This window comes from Sebastes umbrosus, chromosome 17 (assembly GCF_015220745.1).
Source record: "Sebastes umbrosus isolate fSebUmb1 chromosome 17, fSebUmb1.pri, whole genome shotgun sequence".
Classification (NCBI taxonomy): Eukaryota; Metazoa; Chordata; class Actinopteri; order Perciformes; family Sebastidae; genus Sebastes; species Sebastes umbrosus.
The window spans coordinates 11,910,316-11,937,623 of NC_051285.1; the positions used below are offsets into that span (position 1 = coordinate 11,910,316).

The 27,308-nt window shown below is 39.9% G+C and overlaps 3 protein-coding genes across 4 annotated transcripts in view; 1 reads left to right on the forward strand and 2 right to left on the reverse strand.

The window, feature by feature from the left end:
* htatsf1 (HIV-1 Tat specific factor 1) lies at positions 1-5,567 on the reverse strand. Its single transcript, XM_037748099.1, has 10 exons — positions 5,331-5,567; positions 3,774-3,938; positions 2,555-2,792; positions 2,263-2,310; positions 2,009-2,163; positions 1,689-1,852; positions 1,443-1,539; positions 1,269-1,358; positions 1,024-1,161; positions 1-730 (listed from the first exon to the last, which is right to left on the reverse strand). Exons 2-10 carry the CDS (start codon positions 3,936-3,938, stop codon positions 443-445), a joined length of 1,383 nt encoding a protein of 460 aa, XP_037604027.1. The 5' UTR covers positions 5,331-5,567; the 3' UTR covers positions 1-442.
* On the forward strand, positions 5,088-23,694 carry LOC119475991 (stanniocalcin-2-like). Its single transcript, XM_037749152.1, has 8 exons — positions 5,088-5,244; positions 6,469-6,816; positions 7,590-7,714; positions 9,730-9,941; positions 14,745-14,882; positions 17,082-17,224; positions 19,508-19,719; positions 22,733-23,694. Exons 2-8 carry the CDS (start codon positions 6,688-6,690, stop codon positions 23,058-23,060), a joined length of 1,287 nt encoding a protein of 428 aa, XP_037605080.1. The 5' UTR covers positions 5,088-5,244; positions 6,469-6,687; the 3' UTR covers positions 23,061-23,694.
* bnip1b (BCL2 interacting protein 1b) overlaps positions 23,604-27,308 on the reverse strand; it is a 6,422-nt gene continuing 2,717 nt past the window's right edge. Inside the window, exons 4-5 of one of the 2 annotated variants that reach the window (XM_037748100.1) lie at positions 25,522-25,640; positions 23,604-25,338 (exon numbers count right to left, since the gene is read on the reverse strand). In XM_037748100.1, coding sequence (XP_037604028.1) covers positions 25,142-25,338; positions 25,522-25,640 — 316 coding nt within the window. In that variant the 3' untranslated portion in view covers positions 23,604-25,141. The remainder of the gene's footprint in view (positions 25,339-25,521; positions 25,641-27,308) is intronic. The other variant, XM_037748101.1, reaches the window with a different exon arrangement.

Here is a 27,308-nt window from a genome sequence, read left to right on the forward strand (position 1 = left end):
AAACTCTAATATATTCCAAGATGTAAAGAACAAATCAGAGCCAACTGTTGGCATTTCAACTAAAGTGTAATGAGTACTGAAGAAGCTTGAACAATCTTCTACAACTCAATTCCAACACAGTTTCAGTCTCAGTTTAGTAATTCATCAATATTTTAGGGTTATTAGCAAAAAACTGTAAACAAACTGGCACACTGAAATCCAGGGAAAGCTATAATGTGCTTGTCAAGTCCAAGTTAATTACTATGTAAACCAAAAGGATGAAAATAGGTAGACAAAAGCATTATTTTATTTTTCTAATTCACAAAACAGCCTCAAACTGTCCAAATACCATCTCCTCTTCCTCCTTTTTGCCTGCTCAACACGGAGGTTTGCCACAGTTCACTTTCTAGCAGGACTGTCCTAATTGGTTGCCATGGGGACCAAAGATGTGGATGTTAAGTATCTAGGCTTTCTCGTCATCACTCCCTGCCATGCTGCTGTCTGTAGAATCTGCTTCCTCTTCCTCTTCCTCTTCCTGTTGTTGTGGTTCTGTTTTTGGGTGCTGTTCGGGTTCCGTGGTGCTGGAGGGCTCTGTGGGTTCTGTTGTGGTGGTGGTGCCGCCCTCTGCTGGCTTGGCAGTGTTGTCCTCTGCTGGCTTGGCAGTGTTGTCCTGCTGGCCCTTATCGCCTCCATCCAGGAAAGTAGACCAACCCTTCAGTCGCTCCTCCCGCTCGCGTGTCGTCTCTTCCACCTGCACAAAAAGAATTAGCATGTAAATTCTTACCAGATGTAGAGTGTAAGTTTAAAATCTAAGATATCACAATAACTCATATCACGTGACTTGTTTGTAAGAATGATGACCGACAGGCTCCGGTAGCCTATTGGTATGTTGGTATTGGTACGTTATCCTGACTGTTATTCACTAGTATGGATGAAGCTTCAAAAATGCTGCATCCGTAAAACTTCCATAATGCAACTCAATGGCATATTTTCATCATCCCTCTTGCTTGCTAAATGCCCATTTGTATTTTGCATTTGGTTTACCTGATAGTCTGTCGTTCCATCCCAAAGCAGAGCAGTCAGCTGCCTTCCTCCAAACCAGCGACCATTGAACGACTGAATGCATGCATCGGCTTGATCAGGCTCCTTGAATGCGACCGATGCCACGCCGTCTGGGTGTCTCTGCAGCATCAACACAACCACATACCAGCTCCTTATTGATGCCGCTAACATAAAATTCAAACCATTCTGCTATGACTATGGAACAACACAAATGACATCAAACTCACGTCAAAGAGGATGACCTTCTTGACCTCCCCGAACTTCTCACACTCTGTCCGCAGATCCTCGCGATACTCATTCAACTCCAGGGGGTCTTCCTACAAAGGCCAACACAGAGATTAATACCCTCAATGAACAGTGAGTGTGTGAGCGTGCATATGCATGTGTGCGTCTCTCCACACCTCAAAGTCACTGGGGTGGAACATGTTCCTAATGATGACAACTTTTTCATGCCTCTTCCTCACGTCTCCTTGCTTCTCTGGCCTCCAGTCCAGCTGTCTACACAGAGAAAGACACAGACAAAAGGAATACTCAATTACTTGACGTCTCTTAATCCACTTCAGCATTTTGGGGAGTGTTTATCCCGACATTGCTTAGTGGCACTTGTGGGAGGTCAAACAAAAAAAGAACAAGGAAGTAAAGTTTACTTCTGTTGCTGCTGCATCTTCTTCCTATAATCTTTGTTCTTTTTCTTCTTCTTGCTGGCGTCATACTGGCCCTTTAGCTCAAACCGTGCCGCTTCCACGTGGAGTCGGTAACCTCGGACCTCTGACTCATCTATCAGACGCAGAGCCAATGCCACTGACTCCTTCTGCAGAGAATCACAAACATGCACACCGTCACGTCACTTGAGTGTAACGCAATACTAACTAATACTTATGATCTGTACAGTGTCATTCAAAGCCAAAACCCACGCGGCTGTGGAAATTATAAATTAACTTTTAGGCAAGCAGAAGGACAGACAGACCTTGAGATAGCAGCAGAGACCATCTCCCTTCAGATTTCCCTCTTTGTCCTTGTAGAGTTTGACCTTGTAGTCCTCAGAGATGGGGTCCCGCATCACAATACCACACTTGGACATCAACTCAGCAAACTCCTCAGTGCTGATGTCAGGGGGCAGGCCTGAGGAGGAAGAAAATCAGGAGAGAAAAATGAGAGAGAGTGAGATAGAATGAACAGTCAGCTACTCAAAGAGAAAAGAAGTTAGTTAGCTATACCAACCTGATACGTAGACATTTGTGTTTTTATTTTCTTCGATATCAAACCATCCTATAAGCACAAAAAAGGGAAAAAAAGCATTTATCAAAAGATGCGTTTGTACAAATTAAACTTAGAAATTGTATGTATAAATACTGTTAATAGTCATTATTGTAGGCAGGGAGAAATGTGGAAACATACACTGACTGTAGCTCTTAAAAAACACCATTATTATACCACCATTTGGAGATTCCCATTTGTGTGTTAGTTACTGCACTGGTTTTCTCTCGTCCCTCTGGTTGTGGATGACGTTTACCTGGGTCTGGTTTCCTCTTCTCCCCTTTCTGTTTGGCTTCTTTATCTTGGGCCTCGTGCTGGTCGTCTGGGTGCGGCTTCTTGGCGGCAACTCCTGGTTTCTCCTTTTCTGATGCCTTGCTGTCTGGTTCTGGGGCTGCTGGGTTGGAGCTGCTCACTGCAGCTTGGTTGGCATCTGGATCTCCGTCCTTAGTGAAGCCATAGTTGGCCTGGTAGGCAGCAATGAAGTCCTCTGTTATCTAGAGAAACAAAGCAAACCTACTTAAAGCTTCAGTAGGCCACAATTTTTTGGCATCATTGGACAAAAATGTTATAATAACCTTTCAGCATATTGTAATTCAAGTGTTCTGAGAGAAAACTAGACTCCTGCACCTCCTCATGGCTCTGTTTTTAGGCTTTAAAAAATGTAGCCCGTGACAGGAGACTTTGACCAATAAAAGGTAATTTCAGTGAGTGAGCGTTCCTATTGGTTGTGCTCTGGTCATGTAAGCGGTGCTTGGTATTTCCTCAAGAGATTTCAACATGGCTGCCGGGTCACAAACGTTCTCATTTTACAGCTAAACCGTGCACTACAAGATGATTCTGAAACCATTTGAGGCAAGAAATAGGCATTACAGTAACAGAATATTGATTCATATTTGATCAGCGCTGCCTAGTTTGACCGTTTGGTCGGAGTTCGCGTGATTGACAGCCGGCTCTCATAGAAGCTGGACGGCGGACGCCAGATCAGCTCTGACTGGTTATTTCTCTCCGGTCTGTGAAATCCTGCAGATGCTGTTAGAAGCATCGGAGGACACAGAGGAACATGATTTTTTTCTGATTACCTGTTTCATGTACTACTGTCAGGATATAGCGACCCTTTTATAAAAATATTTTTTTTTTAAACATATTTGCTCCAATCTCTATGTCAGCTTTAACATTAATACAAAAACTGTTAATAATACATGCAAAAAAATAGGCCTGCAATCCAGTTTGGGGTGCAGTGACATCTGTATTCAGTGCTTCCACTTGTGATTGGGTCACCAATCATGCATTTTATTGCCAAGTGTGGTTAGTGGCAAGTACAACCCATAATCATTGTTAAAGGCCACATACATTTATATGCAATATATATGCCAAAGACTGCTGCACATACAGCAACAGAAAGCAAGAAAGATCTGAGGCTCAGGGACTGAGGGCCACAGGAAAACTAAAGCTGAGAGGTAAAGAAAAGTTCATACTTTAGGGAACCAGGCCTTCTTTTCATGGTCCCATTCATACACAGTCCCATCCTCTGGGTCAGTGTAGTTGTTGGGGTCAGAGCCATCCTCAGTTCTCCGGTCATAGAGTTCCTGCATCCGGAGCTGCTCCATAATCTCTTTGTTGGCATTTGATTGACCAGTCATCTGCAACAAGAATGTGAAGTATTAAATCATCCACGTCGACAAGCCAAAGCAGTTGTATTATGCCCCAAATGTGGCAACATGTTGATTTAAGATCCTGCTTTTTTAATTTCCTAATTATAATTTCAGAAGATGTTGCAAAGATTTAGGATGATTTGGTTAGCCATTATAAGTCAGAAAAGAAAGCAAATAAGCTTGTCTTTTCTCTTTGCTCATAGATTTGGTAAACATCTGCCAAAATATGTGTGGTTAAAGCAGGATGGTAAATGCATATGCCACTGTCTTAGTCAGGGAGAGTGCTGTAAAAACAAACAAATGACTCTGCTTTAGCCTGTAAAATATTTCAACAGCCTGCTCCTCAGTCCTGACCATAGACATTTCTATAATCAATAATATCTTCTTTAAGATCCTGCTTTTCCATTTCCTAATTATAATTTCAGAAGATGTTGCAAAGATTTTGGATGATTTTGGTTACCATTATAAGTCAGAAAATAAAGAAAAGAAGCTTGTCTTTTTCTCTGTGCTCATAGATTTGGTAAACATCTGCCAAAATATGTGTGGTTAAAGCAGGATGGTAAATGCATATGCCACTGTCCCAGTCAGGGAGAGTGCTGTAACAGCCTGCTCCTCAGTCCTGACCATAGATAGATAGATAGATAGAAACTTTATTGATGCTGAGGGAAATTCAAATTTCCAGCATCACAGTTCCATAGTGCAAAACATGTTAGTAAAAAGGCAATAAAAAAGTTAGTAGTGCAAAGTACAAAGTACACAAATATATACCAGATATAAAAATACAAGGAGATGAAGAAAAACTGTTGAAACTGAATATAGTGCAGGGTAACAGCTGTGATACACGACTATTAAAAAGTGCAGAAGAGACTGTTAAGAATGAATATAGTGCAGGGTAACAGCTGTGATACAGGACTATTAAAAAGTGCAGAAGAGACTGTTAAGGATGAATATAGTGCAGGGTAACTCCAGTAGCTTAGTCTATGAAAGTGCACTATATGCATTATTATACATAGACATGTCTATGGTCCTGACACAACAAAGCGTTTGCAAAAAAGCCATTAGCACGACGCCAACCAATCATATGTTGACTGACCACCGTCACCGCCCAGTAAGTCATGAACAAGGTATCAACCAGCTGCCTTAATTAATCACAACTGAGAGCTGACAGCTTGAATCAGATAGTAGACAAAGCTAATGCTAGTTTAGACACATTAAACTCTGCTGCCCGTGTTTCCACTGGCTGCTGAGGTTCAGGATCATTCACTGATGCAGTAACATGTGGATGTCTGTGCTTGTGAGTATATTAAGACAGTACACAGCAGGTAAAGGTAGTATTAGTTAGATGATGTTAGCCAACATGGCTAGTTAGCTTATCGTTACCTTTTACAATAGTCCAGGCGACCTATACTCTGGTAGGTGCAAAAGAGAAGAACTCCGTATAAAAACCGCAACCACAGGACCGGTATATTTCTGATAATTCAGCTAGTGTTATAAATGAATTGTACTTGTAAAATGAAGCACTGCGCGCTAACGTTTACCCCCTACTTCCGGTAGTTTCATGAAGTACTTCCGGGGTCAGGTTACGTTTGCGCATGCGTGGCAACTGTGGAGTGAAGCGCTCGATTTGTGATTCTACGTTTTCATCGCCACAGAGAGCCTTTATACACAAAACCAGGGGTCAGCAACCTTTACTATCAAAAGACCCATTTCAGTCAAAATAAAAAAAACAAATCTGTCTGGAGCCGCAAAACATTTGAGCATAGTGATGAAGTCTAATATAGTAGAAGTCTATATAAGTCTAATGCAGTGATGGCCACATTGAGGGGAAACAAATCTGAGATTTCCAGAATAAAGTCATGATATTACGTGAAAAAAGTAATATCTTTACGAGGAAAAAAAGTCATAATTTCTATGAGGAAAAAAAGTCGTAGCTTTACGATAAAAAAAGTAATATTACGAGAAAAAAGTCATAACTTTAAGAGAAATAAAAGTCGAAATATTCCGAGAATAAAGTCATAACTTTACGAAAAAAACGTCGTAATATTACGAGAATAAAGTCATAACTTTACGGGGAAAAAAGTCGTAATATTACGAGAATAAAGTCATAACTTTACGAGGAAAAAAGTCATAACTTTACGAGAATAAAGTCGTAATATTACGAGAATAAAGTCATAACTTTACGGGAAAAAAAGTCGTAATATTACGAGAATAAAGTCATAACTTTACAAGAAAAAAAGAAAATAACTCGTAAAATCACTACTTTATAATACTGACTTTATTCTCATAATACTACGACTTTTCTCTTAAACTTATGACTTTATTCTCAGAATATTACAACTTTTTTCTCATGAACTTTTTACTTTTTTCTCATAATATTATTACTTTATTCGCGAAATCTCAGATTTTTTTTCCCCCTCAATGTGGCCCTAATACTCCGTCCTACCATAGACCTAGAACAATGATAAATAAAAATGTAAACAAAAAACAGTTATTCATTTCCATGTTTATAAATCCACAGGGAGCCACTGGAGAGGAGCTAAAGAGCCTCGTGTCTCTGGAGTTGCAGGTTGCTTAGAGACCCCTAACCCAAAACGAACGATCACTCCGCCCCGCAGTTTAAACACAGCAGCGAGGTGGACCGGTGTTACAAAACAAGCGCGGACTGCTCAGCTGCCTCAGCTTTCACTGAGCTAGCTAGCAGGTGAGTTCATTTAGCTCATCTTTCCTCTGGCTCGACATGGCGGAGGGTCCGGCCAACCTTCCTCCGGGAGACCCGCAGCTCATCGGTATGATCGTGGAGCATCTGAAGAACCGGGGGCTGTTTGACGAGTTCCGTCGGGACTGTCTCGCCGACGTTGATACGAAGGTAACTAGCTAGTCAGCTAACTAAAGCTAGCTGGGCTACTTCTGTGGTTTAACGTTAGCAAGCCAGACTCAAAGCCAATGTTAGCTCATGTTGCTAATCAAGCTGGTAATCACTTATAATTGGTATTTAGCTAGTTATTAAATCGTTGCTGTTAAATTAAGCCGTGTGCTTGTGTCATTTTTTAAAAATTAATATTATGTAATAATATATAATAATATTATATAATAATATATTATAATATAATAATGATAATATATATTTAATAATATAATACATATATATATAATATATTATAATATATATATATGTATTATAATATAATAATAATTATAATAAAATACAATTAGTATATAATAATATATTATAATAATAATTATATTATTATAATATATTATAATATTATATATTATAATATATTATAATAATAATTCTATAATATATATATAATATATTATGATATAATAATTATTATAATAAAATTAAATAATATTATAATATAATATATTATAATTTTCAAAAAACACCTCAAACACCACATGTTCATCAAGGCCTATGATATCAGCTGACTCTTCCTACACATCACTCTTTTAATTACTCAGCTATAGTTTCTCCTGTGTTATTTATTAGTATGATTTTGTGTGCCCCCGGTTTCTGAAAGGCGCTATATAAGTCTAATTTTGTATTATTATTATTATTGTATTGATAATTGTTGTTATCTACACTATTATGTATAATGATTGAGTTTACATGGCTGTCACTGTCCTTGCTGCCAGCCTGCCTATCAGAACCTGCGGCAGAAAGTTGACAACTATGTCACGTCGCACCTGAGCACACAAGACTGGAACCCGTCCATCAACAAGAACCAGATGAGGAACGGACTGAGACAAAGTGTTGTTCAGTAAGTGTTACCTTTCACTGTCTTTGACTTATTATTACTCATCCTCTGTACACTGTACAGGGATAACAGTGTAAAATGCATTAGCTACTTTATGAATTTTGAATATTTTTTGATGAAGAATTGTATTAAAGGGACTGTTTGTAAGAATCAGAATTGCTTGTTAACAGCGACACCTGTGGCCGTTAACAAAAGTCAGCGTCGGGCTCGGGCTTGTGCTCGCTCTAAATAGACATGAACGAGCATCGCTCAAAACAGTGAGCTGAGCGAGAGTGGAGGCAGGCAGGCAGCAGAGCAGAGTACAGCAGAGACTCCGGCCCTGGAGACCAAAGCTACGGTCTCACCCGCGTCCTCCAGCTCTGTTTTGTAAGACGGGCTTCACTAGATATAACTTTGAGGTTTTGGTGCTGCCTAGTAGTTTGTGTTGGAGTTTTATCTGAACAGCGTAGCCACACGCGAGCGCACATGGGACACTGACCCCGGATTGATTTATACGTGTAAGAAGTTACAAACAGTCCCTTTTGATGTCCATGACCTCAATGATGCAATGTAACGGACATGGCAGCAGTCACACAAATGTACCCACTCACATGTGGTGTATCTATGGGAAATTGTCCCTAGATAACCCTGATGACATCATTAGGGTTATCTTGTCACTCTTCAGAAAGCTCCCTCAAAACCACTGAAGTCAATGAACAACATTTTTCACAGTTTACGTAGTGCCTCCATAAAGATTAAACTGATCTTTGTGTGTGAAGTCGGTCCAGGGGTTAAATTGAGATTTATTATATGGGGGGCTCTATGGTTTCGGTAGTTGGTCTGGGGGATCCTCCCCCATGGATTTTTTATAAACAAGCTCTATTTTGATGTACTCTGACACCTTATTTACATTCAAAGTACATGTCTCAATAATAAATTGGTATATAATTATTATAGATTAAACTACCCAGCAGTATATAAAGTAATTCAAATGAGCTCCTCTTTTACCAGCTGCAACATTGAAGTGATAAACACATTAACGCATCAGAGTTTATAATCCAATAATATAATATATATTATTCTGAAATGGGCCATTCCGCATAATGAGTACTTTTACTTTTGGTAGCCTACTTTAAATATAATTTGATGCTAATACTTTTGTACTTGAGTATTATTTTGAATGCAGGACCTTTGTTTGTAACAGAGTATTTTACACTGTAGTATTGCTACTTTTACTTATGTAGAGATCTGTGTACTTCTTCCACCACTGTGTGTTAACTTTAGTTTATTGAAATATTAAAAGGATTTTCTTTTACTCACACAATTCTCAGATGCAGTTCATGCAGTGTAGCCTAGTGCGTGCAGTGTTTAGGCCTACCTCTCCATCATCTATTGCTGTCTCTTTCTGTCTGTCTGTCCGTATGTATGTCACTCTCTCTCAACTGTGATTTTAAGAAAGTGCGTTACTGCACGGAGTTCTCAAAACGGTAAATGACTCATTTTACTAGAGGTGAAAACTCTTTGGAGACAGACAGACAGACAGACAGAGAGACAGACAGAGAGGTAAACAGTCCACTGCATTAACTGTATTACTAATAGCAACATACAGAGATTGAAGAAAAACTCAGATCTCTACTTAAGTATTAGCATCAATGTGTATATATACTAAAAGTACTCATTATTCAGAAAATATATTTTATTGTATTCAAATTATTGATACATTAAAAAATCACCACTTTAATGTTTCAGCTGGTAAACGTGGAGGTCATTTTCATGACTTTATATACTGCTTGGTAGTTTAATCTATTATAATACATCATAATTTATTAGTTAATTATATTTTGTATTAATAACCTGAATCGGCAATGTAGGCTAACTAAAGTTATTAAATTTATTAAACTTAGTTGTTTAAGAGAGGGGGAAAAAACAGTATCGGATTGGTATCTGACATTAAAAAGTGGTATCCAGCCATCTCTAAGTCAAATAACAGTACTTCTGTAACTCTACTATTTGTGTTGTAATTTTTTTTTTTTTTTTAGGTCAGGTATGCTGGAGTCCGGTGTGGACAGGATCATCACTCAGGTTGTGGACCCCAAGATGAACCACACTTTCCGGCCGCACATAGAAACTGCCATCCATGATTTCTTGTCAGGGGACAGGAGGGAGGAGAATGCCTTGAGTTGTAACTCTGCACCGTCTGAACAGACAGAACTACAGGAGGCCCCGTCTGCCTCTGGCCCCAAAACGCCCTGAGGTTTGTTTAAAACTGAAGTACAGTGTAAGGTCAATTTGGAAATACAGTTAAGAAATCAATATTTACTCTCTTACTGCAGGTACACTTGCTGGTCTATACATAATGTTGTATGGCTGTGCTAGCCTCTTGAAAGGTGCAGCATCAGACGAGGAGAATGAAGAGGAGGAGGAGGTTGTTTCCTGCTACGTCGAGTTAGGAGTGTTTCTGCATTCAAAATGTTCAGCATGAGATGTTGTTTCATTATCCGTCTGTGCTGCACAAGGTTACTGCTGGAGAAGTTGGACAATTCGGAGCAGTGCACTTTCACTGCTCTGCACGATTCTGCCTTTAAAAAAAAAAAAAAAAAAACGGCACAAGACTGGATCATTATTTTTGATTATTTTGTGTGTGATATCAGACCGATTTTTACTTTGGAACGTTATAAAATGTGTAATGCAGATTTCTCTCTCAGGCTGTTGTATAGACATTTTCCACAGATAACATGTTGACTAACAATATGTTAAACTTGCAAACTACACTGATTCAGAATGATGGGTGAAGTCAATGGGCTGGTTCCAGTTCGGACGATTAGAGGAAGAAGATCCTGCAGTTTCCTTTTTAACTCGAATTGAATTATTGAAAGACATTTTTTGTAAATATATATTGATCAGTATCTAGAGGTCTCTGTTTTTTATCACACCGTGTCCGGTTTCCTTTTGGTGCATGCATTTCATTTTTAGCATTGATTGTGCATCCTGTGTGCTCTATTAAACACCTTTGACATCATGTTCCTCTCTATGGCTTTTATTAGTAAAGATAACTATGTAAACGTATTGGCTAAGCAACACAATTTTTGGGTTATTGCCATCACTCTTTCCTCTGTGTTATTGCAATAACTTTCTGTTTCCTGCAATGAAAACAGAGACCAGAGCCCATAATCATAAAACAGTACCACTAGGTGGGGTAGTTTTTCTCGGTTAGGCATTTTAAAGGCAGAATCCACCAAAACGTATTCCTAGGCTTATATTTTAGAGGCAAATCCTCTGATTCCACCACCTAAAACATATACAGGTCCTATATGCATATTTGAGACAATGCACAACTTGAAGTCACAAGTTGCATTGAGTGATGACTGGCTCGGTACCTTTTTCATGAGCCACAGTGGAATTGTTAGGAGGGGGGACATATACACTACAGCTACTTGTGTTCATTCTGTAATATAAAATATACCATTGACCCTGCAAAGGCATGCAAAATGGTGTAAATAAAAGTTTTTATTCAACTTACTCTAAAAATGTCATTAAAGAAGTAGTGTAATGGTGCAACTTTACACTCAGAGCCTTCATAAATCCAGTCTTATTCCGTCAGTTTTGTGTGTGTGTGTGTGTCATCGTAGCTTGCGTAACTTTATTGATTTAACTGCTTGTTTTTGGCAGTAGACTGATCCACACGTTAACACAAATGTGTGTTAGAGTGTGTCTGTAAATCCTCTGTTCGTCTGTGTGTGTACTACGTATGTTTCTGTACTATGTGAAGTCCGATACGCTTCAAGTGTTGCACTGAACGAAGTGGATTTATGGATGAATATATTCATTATTTCAATAATCCTTATTGACCATTTAAAAATCAATTAATGAAATACCCAATAGTTTCATCTTTTTTCCCAACTGTACAAAAACTTCATCAAAAATCTGTGTTTTATGGATTCACAATTAAACCTTTTTAATTCCTGTTATTACCGTTGTGTTGATGCCTTCAAATGGGGTCGTGTTTACCGCGTTCACGAGAAGAGTCCACATTCACGACCTAAGTGGAAAGTTTCTGAAATCTCAGTTTACAACTTGTGACGTGTTTGTTGACGTCAGAAATTGCGGAGGCCGTGGAAGTACATAATAAGTGAATATATTGTAATTTTATATCTCTGAGGAAAATGTTGATATTCCCAATGGCCTCATCTTTGTGAGGACTGGCATGTAAAACCATAGAAAACCAGCAATAGGGTGTTTAAAGTTGATTTAAATAGTGAACTGAATGCAAAAGGGCAAACAGGCAACTGATCTGAATTCATAAACCCAAAGGTTATAGTAATGCTTCCTCCTCAGATCAATTATCACATCACACAAAGCAGATACTGAATGAATGTGATGTATATGCACAGAGAAACACATCCAGAGGCAGACATGTTGTTTACAACATGATCATGTAAGAGACGGAGAGCATGAGAGATTCCTGCATGTTTGCTGTTTGCACAGTAGTGTCTATGTGCATTAGTGTGCCATTTTGGATGTGTGTGTGTGTTCAGTGTCGGGATGAAGGGTCATCGTGTGGGTGGTCGTCGGGGGTTTTGTGAGGGGAAGCTGTGTGATGTTGTTTTGAAGCACGAGGAGACAGAATGAGCGGGAAAGGTCAGGGAAAGTCCTCCAACAAACGTCCGAACATTAGCCCCCCGTAAGAGTACACACATAAACACACCCTGTCTTTGTACCTTGACCTCATATTACAACACACATACATTTGTAAACCATTTTAAATGAAGGCCTCTTGGATGCAGGTCAGGTAAACCCGAGGAGGCTGGGGAGCTAGGGGAGAGGTATGAAGTATTTTTTTTACTCTGATTTTGAGATGCTGATGTCATGGTGTCACATGACTATGGCCTGTCTCTTTGTGGATGTCAAAGGTCATGGCCATTATCAAACAAAACACAACCACAACAACTAGGCTGCAAGATTTGAACGTATTGTAAAGAAAAAATCGAAGCTTAACTCACCTTGGACTCGCAAACGCAAACATGTAACTCTTTGATGTGACTGTTGTAGCGCACAAATTGTCTGAAACTACCAACAGATATAGTTGGGGCCCGCACACCGACAACGTCGGGCCAGCGAAGGCCCTATTGAAACTGTAGTGTTTATTCTTTTTCTTAAAATGAATCGCCTTTTTGAGGGCCTTAACATGCTCAAAAAGTTATTGAACTAGAAAAATGGCTCGCTAGCGCCCCCTAGAAAGTTGGAAAAATTGAGCCCCTCACTATGGTTTCACCTACAAGTATGAAATTTGGCAGATAGATGTAACATGTGGAGACGCACAAAAAAGCCTCCTGGAGGTATGCCCAAAAATCAACAGGAAGTCAGCCATTTTGAATTTAATATGCAATTTTCGCCCATTTTTAGCGTTTTATAGGCCGTGTACTTTAACGAACTACTCCTACAGATTTAATCAGATCAGCTTGAAATTTGGTCAGGACCATCTTAAGACCTTAAGGATGAAATGTTATTCAAATGGTGAGTTTTCACTGAACGACCTGACCGTGGCGGCCATTTTGAGCCATTCGCCATGAAACTGGAAGTTGTTGTAACTCCGCTGTACATAGTACGATCTGCCCCAAATTTCTCAGACATGATAAGGGTCCAGTCCTGAGGACATGTACATGCAAATATATACTCATAGATCCGCACCACCCCCTTTCATAACTCATGAACCGTTTGTCATAGAGTTTTGTGAGTGGCGTCATTGCACTAATCAGAGTCCCGGGTTCATTGTGCCTGGTCGTGTCGATCAGCATCCCGCCAGTACCCCCGACATGCGGGAAGGTGCGATGGCCCGTTCATCACTGCTCGCAGCATTAATTTTATATTTTTTTGTTTCCTATCCCCTGTAGTTTTAAACAGCTGGTTCAAACAAACTACAAAATAATCTCACTTACCTCTGGTGGTATCTACTGTAGACATGATAGGTTTGGTTTTATCTGTTGAGGTTTTGAGCTATCTGTCGCTGAGATTTCTGCTTCCACCCCTTACAATGGAGGATGACCACACACTAAACTACAGTTATATTATTTTATCACAGTTTTGACCAGACTTGGTATTTTTCAACGCAAGTTTAACCAAAGGTATCAAACACAACCTTCTATAATACATACACCGCCTGGTGGCAACCTCACAGTTAAAGTCAGAAATAATTATTCAGTGTTTTGTTTTTTAAAAAGTTGGCAAATACATCAATATCTATAAACATTTTGACAGGAGACATATCATGAAAAACCCTTAAGTGATTTATTAACCATCAATAAAGCCATTAGTTGCAACTTATGAACCCTTTATAGCCTAAATAGTGCCTTATTAGAGGGTGGTATCGGTTATGTTGAATAAGAACAGGCCTGTCAGTGTACAGGAATGTAGCACTAACAATTTGTAAAACCTGACTCTCTTCACACACTCTTGCTCTCTCTCTCTTTCTCTCTCTCTCTCTCTCTCTCTCTCTCTCTCTCTCTCTCTCTCTTTCAGTCTGGGTGCTCCTGATACGTTCCTCACTGCACGTTTCCCTGCCAAGAAGGCAGCTGCTAACCCTCAAACACACACACACATACACACACAGTCGGGTTAATTGAGTGTGAATGTCTTGAGTGGTTGACCTTCACGTACCCCCGCAGACTCTAGAGGAACAGGAAGACCTTATAAGAGCATTTTTAGATACTATTATTATTAAAGGCTATCGGATAATAGATAAGAAAATTAAACGGGATCGAAACCAAATCATCAATGAACCAATTTATTCCAACACAACAACATATTGTGCTGCTGTCGGTGCTCTCTTTCTCTCATCAATGATAAACTTTTGGCTCTAGTGTGGTGCGTGTTCACAGGGCTGCGCTGTGATTGGTGGAGACAAAACATGAACGCGCAGCACACATGCTGCTTTATATATTTCAGGCTTCATGTGGCGGTCACACTTTATGGTGGAAACTCCTCTGCAAGGCTTCACCCGTGCTGCTCCAACCTACAAATTAAACAAACAAAAAACTCCAATACAAAGTTTGATCAGTCCGAAACATGCCGGCCAACTTGTCCTCTGTGTTTTTTCTGCTCCTGGCATGTCTCCAGGTGCTGACCATGGATCTGCATGATGCCCAGGAGAAACAAGTGAGCCAAGCCAAAAGACGCCTGTCTCTGCAGAGCACAGGTGAGTTCTGACAGCAGGTGCGCTGCTGCCATAACTGTCTACCCTTTGTCACACTGCATCCAGATATTTGCAATGTTTACTCATACAAAAGAGTCTCTGGTGGCCTCCAGAAAAATGAAGGTTCGATTAGACGTATGAGAATATGGAATTCAAAGCATGTGCAAGGTTGCCAAGAGCAATCTCTGCAGGACGATTGATCATGGTTTGACTAAAAGCACTTGTTAACATTGAAAAGTTTGACAAGCTTAGGTTTAGCATTTAAATATGCACTTTTTGCATTTAATCAAATAGTGTATAGTTTGTTTTTGGACAGGCATTAGGTCTTTACTTTGCAGAGAAAACCTTCACTAGCCTACTTTCTGTACAGCTTTTGCACTGATTAGATAACTGTGGGGTCTGTCTGCTGCGTTGTGATGCTCGCTCTGGATCCCACTGACACACTGCCATGTAAATATGTTATAATATTGTATATAACATAGTATTATTATAGTTTTAGCAGTATAGTGAGGTGTGTTGAAGTGATCATATGGCTCTTGATGGTAGCCTATTATTTTTATCTTCTATATGTTGGCCTTTCATTGCATCGTCATTCGGCAAAATAGTTTGCGTGCTGTGCAGCCTACAGTAGCCTATATCAGTTTAAATTATATCATAAGCCGGCCGTGTCTGTCCCGGACCGAGCCGAGTGGCTGTAACTCAATGCGCAGCTCCGGTGGCTCGATCCTGTCAAAGCACATTCCCTCCGTACCGGCGACCCGGTGCTGACCTGCAAGCTGCACAACATCAACAGCAACAACTAGTGCAGACCTACATCAGCAAGAACGACGTAATAATATTTTTGTTTTTAAGATTAATTTAAATGAAATAAAGAATCACAAGATGATATAGATATAGTGATTATAATATCCCTAGCAAAAGAGAACAAAAACGCTTCTCTAAGCAATATCTTTATTTAACATTTGTAAACATTTTTGAACAACAGGGAAGTAGTTCCTTGCTTCCTTACATTCACCGGAATGTAGGCCGGAGGTTCTCAAACCTTTTTGAGGCAGGGAACCCTTACATGGGAGAACATTTTCTAAGGACCCCCTCATAATCGTAACACAGATTAAGCATAATGCTTACCGCCATTTTTACTCTTAGATACCATTGGAACTATTTGTATTCTAAAACGTTGCAACCTAAATATTTCAGACCTGTTTCATAGTAACAAACAGAAACACATTTCAATTTGAATAATGTTAATACTAGGGCTGTCAAAGATAACACGATAATAATGTTAATGCAAATTCGTTTTAACGCCACTAATTTCTTTAATGCGTTAATGTGATTTTTAGGTTGTAGCGGGCTCAGTTGTAAAGCTAAAGTGAAGATACTGGCATCATATGAAACTAGAAAACTTAAGGAATCCATTAGTACTAGCCATTTCATACTAGCTTGTCGTGAAGGAAGTTAAATAACGCTCCAAACCTACACTCAATTTTGGCGAGGAAAAACTGTCATGGCCAATTTCAAAGAGGTCCCTTGACCTCTGACCTCAAGATATGTGAATGAAAATGGGTTCTATGGGTACCCACGAGTCTCCCCTTTACAGACATGCCCACTTTATGATAATCACATGCAGTCTGGGGCAAGTCATAGTCAAGTCAGCACACTGACACACCCGACAGCTGTTGTTGCCTGTTGGGCAGCAGTTTGAGAATCACTGTTGTAGGCTACATTCCGCGCACTTCAAATTGAAATGACTGAAATGACAAATCACTTTCTGCAAAGTGAAAGCATTGCTGTCCATCACTGATGTTGTACAGTTTGAGCTCGCTGTCTCCTCTGGATGATGCTCCATCCCATCATCCTATTTGCTGTCCACTGCAGTGTAACTTGTGTTATAGGAATACTTAAACTCACTAGTATCTGAAAACAAACTATACAAGAACATTGAACTCACAACTATTTAAAATTACATGACAAGGAAATTAACTTTTCTTTCTGTAAAACTGATGCTGTGTAATGTCTGGACATGACATGACAGGAAGTACCTGAGGTCATCCTTACGTGTGATATCATTATAATGCTGATTGTCCTCTTTGATCAGAATACAGCACAGTAGCACATATGATTTAGAGACATACTCGCTTCTGTGGTATCACTGTAGGGATGTTAATACTCATCTCTCTCTCTCTGGTTTTCTGTCTCTCTCAGCGGAGATTCAGAGTTGCCTGGTGAGTTCAGGGGATGTCGGCTGTGGAACGTTTCAGTGTTTCAACAACAACTCCTGTGAAATCCAAGGGCTGCACCACATCTGTCTCACTCTGCTGCACAACGCCGGGCGCTACGACTCACAGGTGGGGAGCAGCACGACACTCAGCCACTTAGAAAACACTGTTAACACTTTTATTCTGTTTGCCCTTAAGCCAAAGGCGTCGATTTCATTTCAATATTGCTGGGGGGCGGGGGCACTTTTGAATGTCAAATAGACCTACTTCTTTTCTTGCATTATGATGAATTTCAATGCACCCATTTATGATGGAAAGGTCTTTATTTATGTAAAGGAAATACAAAATTCAGGTGACAATTCAAAATATAAAAAAAAAAGAAAAGGAATTTAATGCAGTAATAAGGCTCTCCAGCATTCTCTATTGCTTTCAAATATTTCTTCTCCTTGAGATCAACTATTTTGTGTATTTAGTGTATAATGTTAGCCCTGCTGAGTCAACACACATGTAGGCATGATTTACTCCTCCATCCTCCCTTGTGTCTTTTGTTTGGGAAAGTAACCTCTTTAAATGTGCGTGTTGCACCTATTCACATCAATGATACATAATACTGACTATTTATGACATACTATACTATATGATATTTTTATGGCTTACTATACTATCTGTGCTTTCCAGTGCCCATACTGCCATACTATTTAGTATGCCAGGAAAAGATTAGTATGTCCCAATATGTCAAATGTAGTATGGCAAAAATATCAGGGTGTCCTACTTCATCCTTCGCATTTTTGCAGTTTGAAAGCCAGCATGCTTTTCTGACTATTCTGATCTACAATCGTCTGTGCAGCAGATATATGAGCAAGAGGGTTGAAGTTCAAGGCACAATGTTATTAAGAAGTAGTATTTCCTATTTGTATGCATACTATATGCAACAGTACGTACTTTGTGAGGGCAGCTGCATTATGTACTAAAAGTAAAAATAAAAAGTATGCGATTTGGAACGTAAGCATACTATACAATGACGTTTTAATGATAATATAATATATAATGTTTTTTATGACATGCTATACAATAACATTTGTAATGGCATACTATACTATGAATTTTTTTTGGCATACTATACTAGGACCTTTTTACAACACACTGTAAACTGACTTTTTTCAATATACTATACTGGGACTTTTATGCCGTACTATACTATGACTTTTTTATGGCATACTATATTATAACTCTGTGTGGCATACTATACTTTGTTTTTTTTTGACTATGACTTTCTTTGACATACTATACTATGACTTGGAGGCATTGTTGCGTCTGAGTTGCATTTTAGCGGTTCTTCAAAAGACGTCCTCTGCTACTTTCATGTTTTATTGGGGGGGGGGGGGGGACAAATGCACAAGTTCTAAATATTGAGGGGGACGTATCCCCTGCATCCCTCCCGAGATCTGCGCCTATGCATTAGGCCCCTTTTGCATAGGGGACAGTCTGACAGTCTGAAACCGTGTCCAACAGCATCTAAAGGGCAGGCTTAGAGGAGACATTTTTGGATACATGTTTTTATTTCATGTAATCCTTTCAGTCATTACAGTCATTTGGGAGAAATGCATATTGTAGAAGGAGCAGTGTATAGTTATGCATGGTGGCACTGGATACAGAACAAACTTAGAGGGAACAGCTTGTCTACTTTAATAGAAGTGCATGAGAGAGTGATGCAAGTCTAATGTGTCTCCAGCATGAATAGGCACAGTGGATGATGTTCAGTAAGGATCTGTGAGTGAGTGTACTGGATTTTTAATACAGTTCCATACAGTAACAGATAATATGATTAAAAACAAACCATGTAAATTCCCTTTAGGAACACAGAACAAGTGATTTGCAGAGCAGATATGCTGTAGTAGACGGAAAAAAATGCAATTTAATTTCAGTTGGACTTTAAGTTAGTGTGTTAATGGCTATGGTAGAAATATTGCACTTGCATACAACTCAATTATCTACTTGTAATGGGACACACATGCACGTACTTTCACTCTGTAAAAAGATACATATGACCTGCTCTTTCACAACACATGCACGGTCACTATTTTTATCCAGTTTGGTTCACTGATGCCTGCTTAATGTAACAACACTGTTACTTTATTCACTTAAGATAATACAAGCAAGCATGCAAGCATCTCAAGATAACTTCTGTAATGATTTGACGCTATATAAAAATAAATTAAATTGAATGTCAGATTCTGGTGGATCCAATGTACACAAATAAAGGAAAGTCTGTAGTTATGTAATTTCACAAAGGAAGTGGCAGAAGCAGGGGAGTTGGCACACATCCCAGGCCAGATTTGACATTGTGATCGCTTAGTTCATGCAACTTGGCAGAAATGATACTGATTCCTCCTGTTGCTCTCCTCCTCCCAGGGAAAGTCATTTGTGAAGGATGCGTTGCGGTGCATGGCGCTGGGACTGCGGCAGCGCTTCAGCTGTGTGAGCCGTCGGTGCTCAGCGGTAAAAGAGATGGTGTTCTCGCTCCAGAGAGAGTGCTACTCCAAACACCTGCTCTGTCTGGCGCTACGAGACCATATGGATACCATGGGCAACCTGGTCCAGTTCCATCTGATGTTTCCCCCGGGGTGAGACACGCACGCACACACACACACACTAACAAAATAATCAGTAAGCTTTTATCACCATCCAAAGGAAAAAGTCTAAACATAAGGCTTTCGTAAAACCTCTCTGAAAGATGCAGAATTCTTCCCTGTTCAATAATGTAATATTGACCTGTAGTTTAACAGTAATAACTTGTTTTTTTTTCGACATAACATACTTTGACTTTTTTTCAACAGACTATACTATGACCTTTTCAAGAATTTTTTCGACAAACTGTACTATGATTGTTTCCTCGATATACTATACTATGGCTTTTTTAAGACTTTTTTTTTCGAGATACTAGACTATGATTTTTTTCCCCCACGTACTATGCAATGACTTTTTTTGATATACTATATCATGACTTTTTTTACCCTTTTTTTCGACATACTATTCTATGACTTTTTTTCAACATACTATACTTTGACTTTTTTATTTTTTCGACATACTATACTAGGACTTTTCTTCCGGCATAATATACTATGACTCCTTTTAATTTTTTTGACATACTGTACTGTGACTTTTTTTTTTTTTTCCGACATACTATAATATGAATTTTTTTATTTTTTCAACATACTATAGTATGACTTCTTTTTTTCAACATACTATATGATTTTTTTTTTTTCGACATACTATACTATGACTTTTATTTTTTTAGACCTACTCTCCTTTGACTTTTTTTGACATACTAACATGACCTTTTCTTATTTTTTCGACATACTGTACTGTGACTTTATTCAACATACTATACTACGACTTTTTTTATTTTTCGACATAATATACTGTCTTTTTAATTTTTTTGACTTGTTATTCTATTACTTTTTTAGAAAAAAAAAGCCATAGTATAGTATGTCGAAAAAAGTCTTAGTATAGTATGTCGAAAAAATAAAAAAAGTAATATAGTATGTCAAAAAAAGCCACAGTATAGTACTGTATGTCAAAAAGGCACATTATAGTATGTCGAATAAGTCATAGTACAGCATGTCGAAAAAAATAAAACAAGCCATAGTATAGTAGGTCGAAAAAATAAAATATGAAAATATTTTTTATATAGAAAGAGGGGGCGCTGCAGAAAAGGTTTGGGAACCACTTGTATAGTACGTCATAAAAGCCATAAAAAGTCATGGTAACGTGTCATAATTTTTTTTTATAAAAGATGTCCTAGAATAGTATGTCATAAAAAAAAGTCATAGTTCTATTAAGGACTAGGTGTTACAATCCCTTGTTTGTTGCACATACCTTGAGACCTTGCTGTTGTGAACGATGATGATGACATCTCAGGGTTTTCAAGTGGCCACATCTGCCGAGGTAGGAGACCAAATTGAAGGCACCAGAGCTTCAACCTGCCAGGAAGCAAGGACTTGTCGATGCTCTCGAGGCCGCTGGTGGTGTCCCGCTTAAGCTGGTCCACTTGGTCTGTGTCCTTAAAGGTGGCATCATACCAGCGTCCCAGACTTTTGACTGGCTTGTCCGTCACAGTTAGTATAGGCTCATCGCCAATGTGGAAGTGTTGCTGACAGCTTCTTCTTGACGATTGATATGCTCCTGGACTTTCTCGGCTTATTGTCATCGGGGGCCCACTCAATGTTCTCCTGCAACTTTCTCAGTAGTCGCATGGTGCGTGCCTTGGTTGTGGTGAATGTGGTCACGTCATCCATGTATGCATATGGGTGTGGGACCCGCAGGCCAGGTTTCAGCTGCTCTTCTCCCACTACCCACGCTCAGATGATGATGTCCATGGCCATTGTGAAGGCGAGCAGGGAGATGGTGCATCCTGCCATGATGCCCATTTCCAGACGCTGTCACGCTGTGTTGTACTCTGCTGTCGTCAAGCATAGCTGCACGTCCTGGAAGTAGGTTTTGACAAGGACAGTGATAGCCTCTGGGACCCTGAAGTAGTTAAGTGAAGTCCAAAGGAGGTTGTGAGGAAGCGAGCCAAAAGTGTTGGCTAGGTCCAGGAATGTGACGTGGACTGTGATTCTTCCATCCCTTTTGGCGGCTTGGGTTTGATGCCATATCATGCTTGTGTGTTCCGAACACCCAGAAAAGCCTGGAATCCCTGCTCTCTGCACCGATGTGGCGATAAAGTGGTTCCTTTCTAGGTAGATAGAGCCACTACGCTGAAAAAGATTTTGCCTTCAATGTTAAAGAGGCTGATTTGGCGAAAGTGGCTGATGCCAGCAGAGTCCTTTTCCTTTGTGATTACGATGCTTCTTGCCCTCTGCTTCCAGCTGGTGTTCTCGGAGTGTATTAGTGGCATGTCAGATGGAAGGATGATCTGTTCACGCCGCCAGCTGTCGTGAGTGTTTTTTTTCTTTGAGTTCCTTCTTTGCCACTTTTCTCCTTCGTGCACAGACCCTTCACAAACTTGAAGGGGTCTTTGAAGAAGCTTGTTCTGGTCTGGTCTTCTTCCTGCGCCTCTTTCTCAGGTTCTTAGCTCTCCTCAGTGCTGTTTGATTCAGCGCCGTAGCTGTAGATCAATTCTCCCATTCTCTCCAGTTTCTTCTCTGCAGTTCCCCCCAGGTGCTCCAAGATTTAGCTGAGGTCTGTGTTGACCGTTGTCCACTCCTTTTTCTCATTGGGTTTTGACAAACTTGAGTAGTGGCCATCGCCTCTGGATCTTAGTCTCGGTTGCAGGTTGTGGTAGGCTAGGCTTGTGGTGCTCTGCTGTGCTTGATTCCTCCTCTTCCTCTGGGACAGGGGGATTGATGTCCTGCAGTATAGTAGGTCATAAAAAAAGTTATAGTATAGTAGGTCAAAAAAGTCATAGGCTGTATTTGAAACCGCCGACTATATACTAATGACGCAGAATACAGTACATACCGCATACACTGTTGTTGTGACCTCCGACCTGTACCAGTCCGGCGCTTTGCATTGTGGGATACAGTAGGGTAGGTAGACTGGTCCGATGCATACTGGAGATTTTTTTTAAATCAGTACGACATCCACGTATTTTTGGCATACTGTTACTGTTTTTTCTCGTGTGTGTCCCATTAGACCGTACGTGGAGCTGATGAACTTCCTGTTGAAGTGCGGAGACGAGGTCAGGTTGTGGGTCGGCAGGCGGCTGCGCGGGCAGTGCGAGCAACACTGGGGGGCACTGTGCAGCAGCTTCGGCAGCACCTGCTCTCCAAGCCAATCAGACGCTCCGCAGCACACCACCGTCCCACCACCCACCGCGCCCTGGCCTATCACCGCTCAAGGACCCCTGCAGCAGCCAACCAGAGCGGCCGAGCCAGAGGATAGGAACGGGCTAAGTCAGATCGATAACGCGACCGAATCTGGTCTCCCCGTGTCTGAGAAATCCAATGTTACTGCTTCATAAACAGACAGGCGAGTCACACAGAGGTGCAGACAGGGTACACATGCACTTATTACTATTTTATTAGTAGTTGAATGAGTAAAAGTAGTGGTAGTTGTTTAGTGTTGCATTGCAGGTGAAGGCAATGCAACATAACCTATTTAATCTGTTGGGTATTTGTGCTATACTAATATTTTTTCTTTACATTTGACTTTGTACATGGATGAAAACCTATTATCTACCTCACTTCAAAATCGCAGTAAACCACAGTGGCTGTATCCTTCAGCAAAGGGCATTGACACACACGAGTAAACATTACAGGGAATCACTCAAGTGCAGCTGATGGCTCAAAGTCAGTATTCTACCTATTTAAATCTGTTTTTGTATTTATGAGGGTTGTTATATTAATGCATCGTATAGTTGACATGCTATCAAACGTTATCTTGTAGACAGTCAAGGTGCAGTCTGCAGGAAGGGAAGCACTCTTTGGTTATGACATGTTATAAATATGTATTTTTGATGTTCTACTTGGACAATCACATTTCATACAGACCCCAGGTTTCAAGCTATGTTTTTTAAGTTTTTATTTAAATTAATCCAAAAATACATTTGTATGCATTTTGATTGAAATTAAATAAACTACAATGATGTCACTGGACACAGAGAAGTGTGTTAATTAATTAGTTCTGTCCTTTAAAATCATTCTTCACACAAATTAACAGTATAAGCATCTCTGATGGTGATAAATGTTGGGTATTCTGCCATCTACTGGCGCATCTGTGGCTATGCTTCGCAACAACGTATCCCTCCTTATATGGAAATGGAAGTATTCAACTAAAGGCACTAGGTAAACTCGTCAATAATTGTAACAATGGCGTCTTTGGAATAGCCGTCCAGAGTAGACAAACATACACACCGTCTATGTTGAACACACACGGATTGTAATTAGACATAAAGTAAACAAAGTGAGGGGTTGTTGCATACTATGGCTTTGACCCTGGTTAAGGGAGGAAGCATTAAGGCCTCAGTATGCTTCAAAGTGCTTCTCTAAAACAGTCACGCCAACTTCGTGGTCAGTTGTGCAAAGTTGTAAAAGTCGGTAGGATTTGAACTTCTCTCAAAGCGCTCTTCTGCTGCTGTCTCTTTTCATGTAGCACCGTGAAAGCCTTTCGAGGAGAAACTGTCTGAAAGTGTGCACCCTTGTCTTAATTTGCATGAATCTCTGCATGGACACTACACAGTCACTCAAAAGCCACAGAGTTCTTACGCCGGGTTCAGACTGGACGCGGAAGCACCGCACAAAGCGCTGCACTATGTCAATTGTCGCACGAGCAAAAGTGAAAAAACTGGGAGCGCATTGGGGGAATTGAAACTCCGAGAGAACAGCAGGGAGCGAGGGGAGAGAAGTCAAAAGCTTCATGGGATGCATATTTTATCATTTATCAGAATCAGATCATTTATATCATATATAGTATATCATTTATATAGTTTATAATAGATTATTAGTGTGTTTTCTTGCCAGATTTGCTTGCGGCACGCAGAGAAACTAGACCAGACGGCAAAAATATCGCTGAAGATCACAAGCCGGTAGTGGCGTGGAGCGTCCTGTGTGAACAGCCCAATTGGATTACATGGGCACCAAGAGGACGCTTGCAGCGCTTCTCCGAAAGGACGCGGGCAGCGCTTCTCCGAAAAGCGCTGTGCTTCCGCGTCCAGTGTGAACCCGGTGTTTGAGAGAGTCTATGACAGCTGGCTTTTTGCCCCGTTTGCCTTTAGACATGGTTGAACAGCATAAGTTTGTTTGAAGCATGCTACGGCTTTAACGCAATCACTGTTGTTGCATGAAACCTCATAATGCCAGTTTAAGTTTACCCTTCAAACCTATTTTAAAAATTCACATATTGAATACTGTTAAGCTAAATTCAAGGGTGCTAAACAAGGTGAAAAGTTTTGACTTGACACCCTCTCTATGTGCGGAAGGCTGGACAGCTTCCAACACTCCATGTAGTCCATACCTGCTAAACGTCCTTGTGGTAACTCTCTGCTGAGTGAAATAACAGGAAAACATTGTTCCTGAAGCCTGGATGTGTTCTTCAGCCAGCCAGCTAAATGAAGGGGAAGAGACGTTTCTTAAGGATGTAGAGGACGGTGGCGAAGAAGAGGGCCAGAGCCAGGAAGATGAGCAGCTTGTCTGTCAGCTCCCGCCGGTTGTACTTCAAGATCAGTTTCCTCCCCAGGTGGATGGTTCCTGTCATGCTTTTAAACTCCTCGTTGGTTTCCTGCACCGTCCTGGAGGAGGTGGCTGTGTGAGTGTGAGGAGGAAGAGAAATATTAATGGTGAAAGATGCGTTCGGAAAAGTTGATGAGATAGAAACATAAGGGTTTCACAGGGAAAAACATTGTTGTAAATTGGATTTACCTTTTGTACACAAACTATAACCCTAAAAAAATTAAACACATGGACAAAGTAGAGTGTTTTTCTTACACAGTGTGCCGATAGTGTCCTCGCTCTGCTTGACCTGTTCAGCCATCATCCTGCTCATAGACATCAGATTCTCTGTGATGTTGCCACTGGTTTCTACCAGGCTTTCTTTGGTCGCCTTCCTGATTAAAAAAAAAAAAGCACACACACAAAAGCATACCAGGGTCATGTTACAGATAGCAAGTTTAACGAAGTCCGAGTCTAACCCTGAACTCTGAGTTGAATAATCCTGAGATGGAAAACTGAGTTTTCGGAGTCAGTTCAATCAACTCGGAGTATGTTCAGTCTGAGTTAAAGTAACGTACTGTAACGTTACATCCACTAAAAGTGCTTGTTGAGCCACTGAGCGGCTCATATTGTTATTATAAGTGTCTGACCACATTATGGAAAGGACCTTAGAGAAAAATAAAACATTTTTTTTACCTTTCTCTTGATCCGGTAGGTTTTTTATTGTGTTCAAATCTCGCTCTAGAAGAAGTCTCGTTGTGAAATCTGAATATCCGTATACTCTGGCTCAAATAAATACAGGCGGCCATCGAATTCAAAGACCTAAAGACTTCAGCGGAGTTCCGATACTACGATTCACCATGGCAACAGGTAAATAAAAGGCAGAGCCTCCATTTTAATCCAGTGGATCTAGAGATATTAATAGATATGCGGACTCTGCACATTTATCTTAAAAAAAAAAGAGCCTGAGTCAGAGCGGGGAAAAGTGTCAATAAGTTAACAATAAAGTGTTTGTCAATGTTGTCCATTAATTCCTCATTTACCAGACCAATATCATTCAGTAGCTTTATTTCAGCTACTTCAACCAATATAGTAAATTTAAACAGTTACTGAAATGCTGTTAAACCACGTTCAGACTATACGCAGCCTAATTAAAAAAAAGAATCACTTTGTAACTATTCTGCAGCTGCACCACAATCCTGCTCACTCAGAAATATTAACATATAATCTTAAAAGTTTAAGTTATCTCTCTTCCTGGAAGTGAAACCCCAGAGGGTTCATCAGGGTTAACTAATGGTGCCTTCAAATGAAACTCATGAGCTCATGTTTACAACATGGGAAGTCATGTACATGATATGTTTGGCGTTCAAGTTCATAGTTTCTGTTTAGAGCATCTACCAGCAGAGCAAAGCCACAATCAACAATTGCTCTAATTTTGCATTCATCTTTTTTTTATCATTTAATCATTTGAGCTCTTAAATATAAAACTTAATGACCCATCACAAATAACTGGAAACCAAAGTGATATCTAAAAATCACTGACAAAAGCCTCATTCAGACAGGATTAATATTACAGGGATGTGGCAGGTAATAAAATATATCCTCCTTTTTAATTAAAGTTTTTTTTAATCACTGGCAAATGACTGGAGATGGTTCTGTAACAGACAATAATCCGCTGCAGGAAAACCTTCATTAACTGTGGGCGTTGTATTATTTTTAGGGCTGTCAATCGATTCAAATATTGAATCGCGATTAATCGCATGAATGTCCATGATTAATTGCAATAAATTACACATTTTTTATCTGTTCAAAATGTACCTTAAAGGGAGATTTGTCAAGTATTTAATACTCTCATCGACATGGTAGTGGGCAAATATACTTGCTTTATGCAAATGTATGTATATATGTATTATTGGAAATCAATTACCAACACATAACAATGACAAATATTGTCCAGAATCCCCCACAAGCACTGCATTTAGCATACAAAATATGCTCAAATCATATGATATGGTATGAAGTTGATGGACTCATCATTTCATCACCACAGTAGAGCTTCAGCC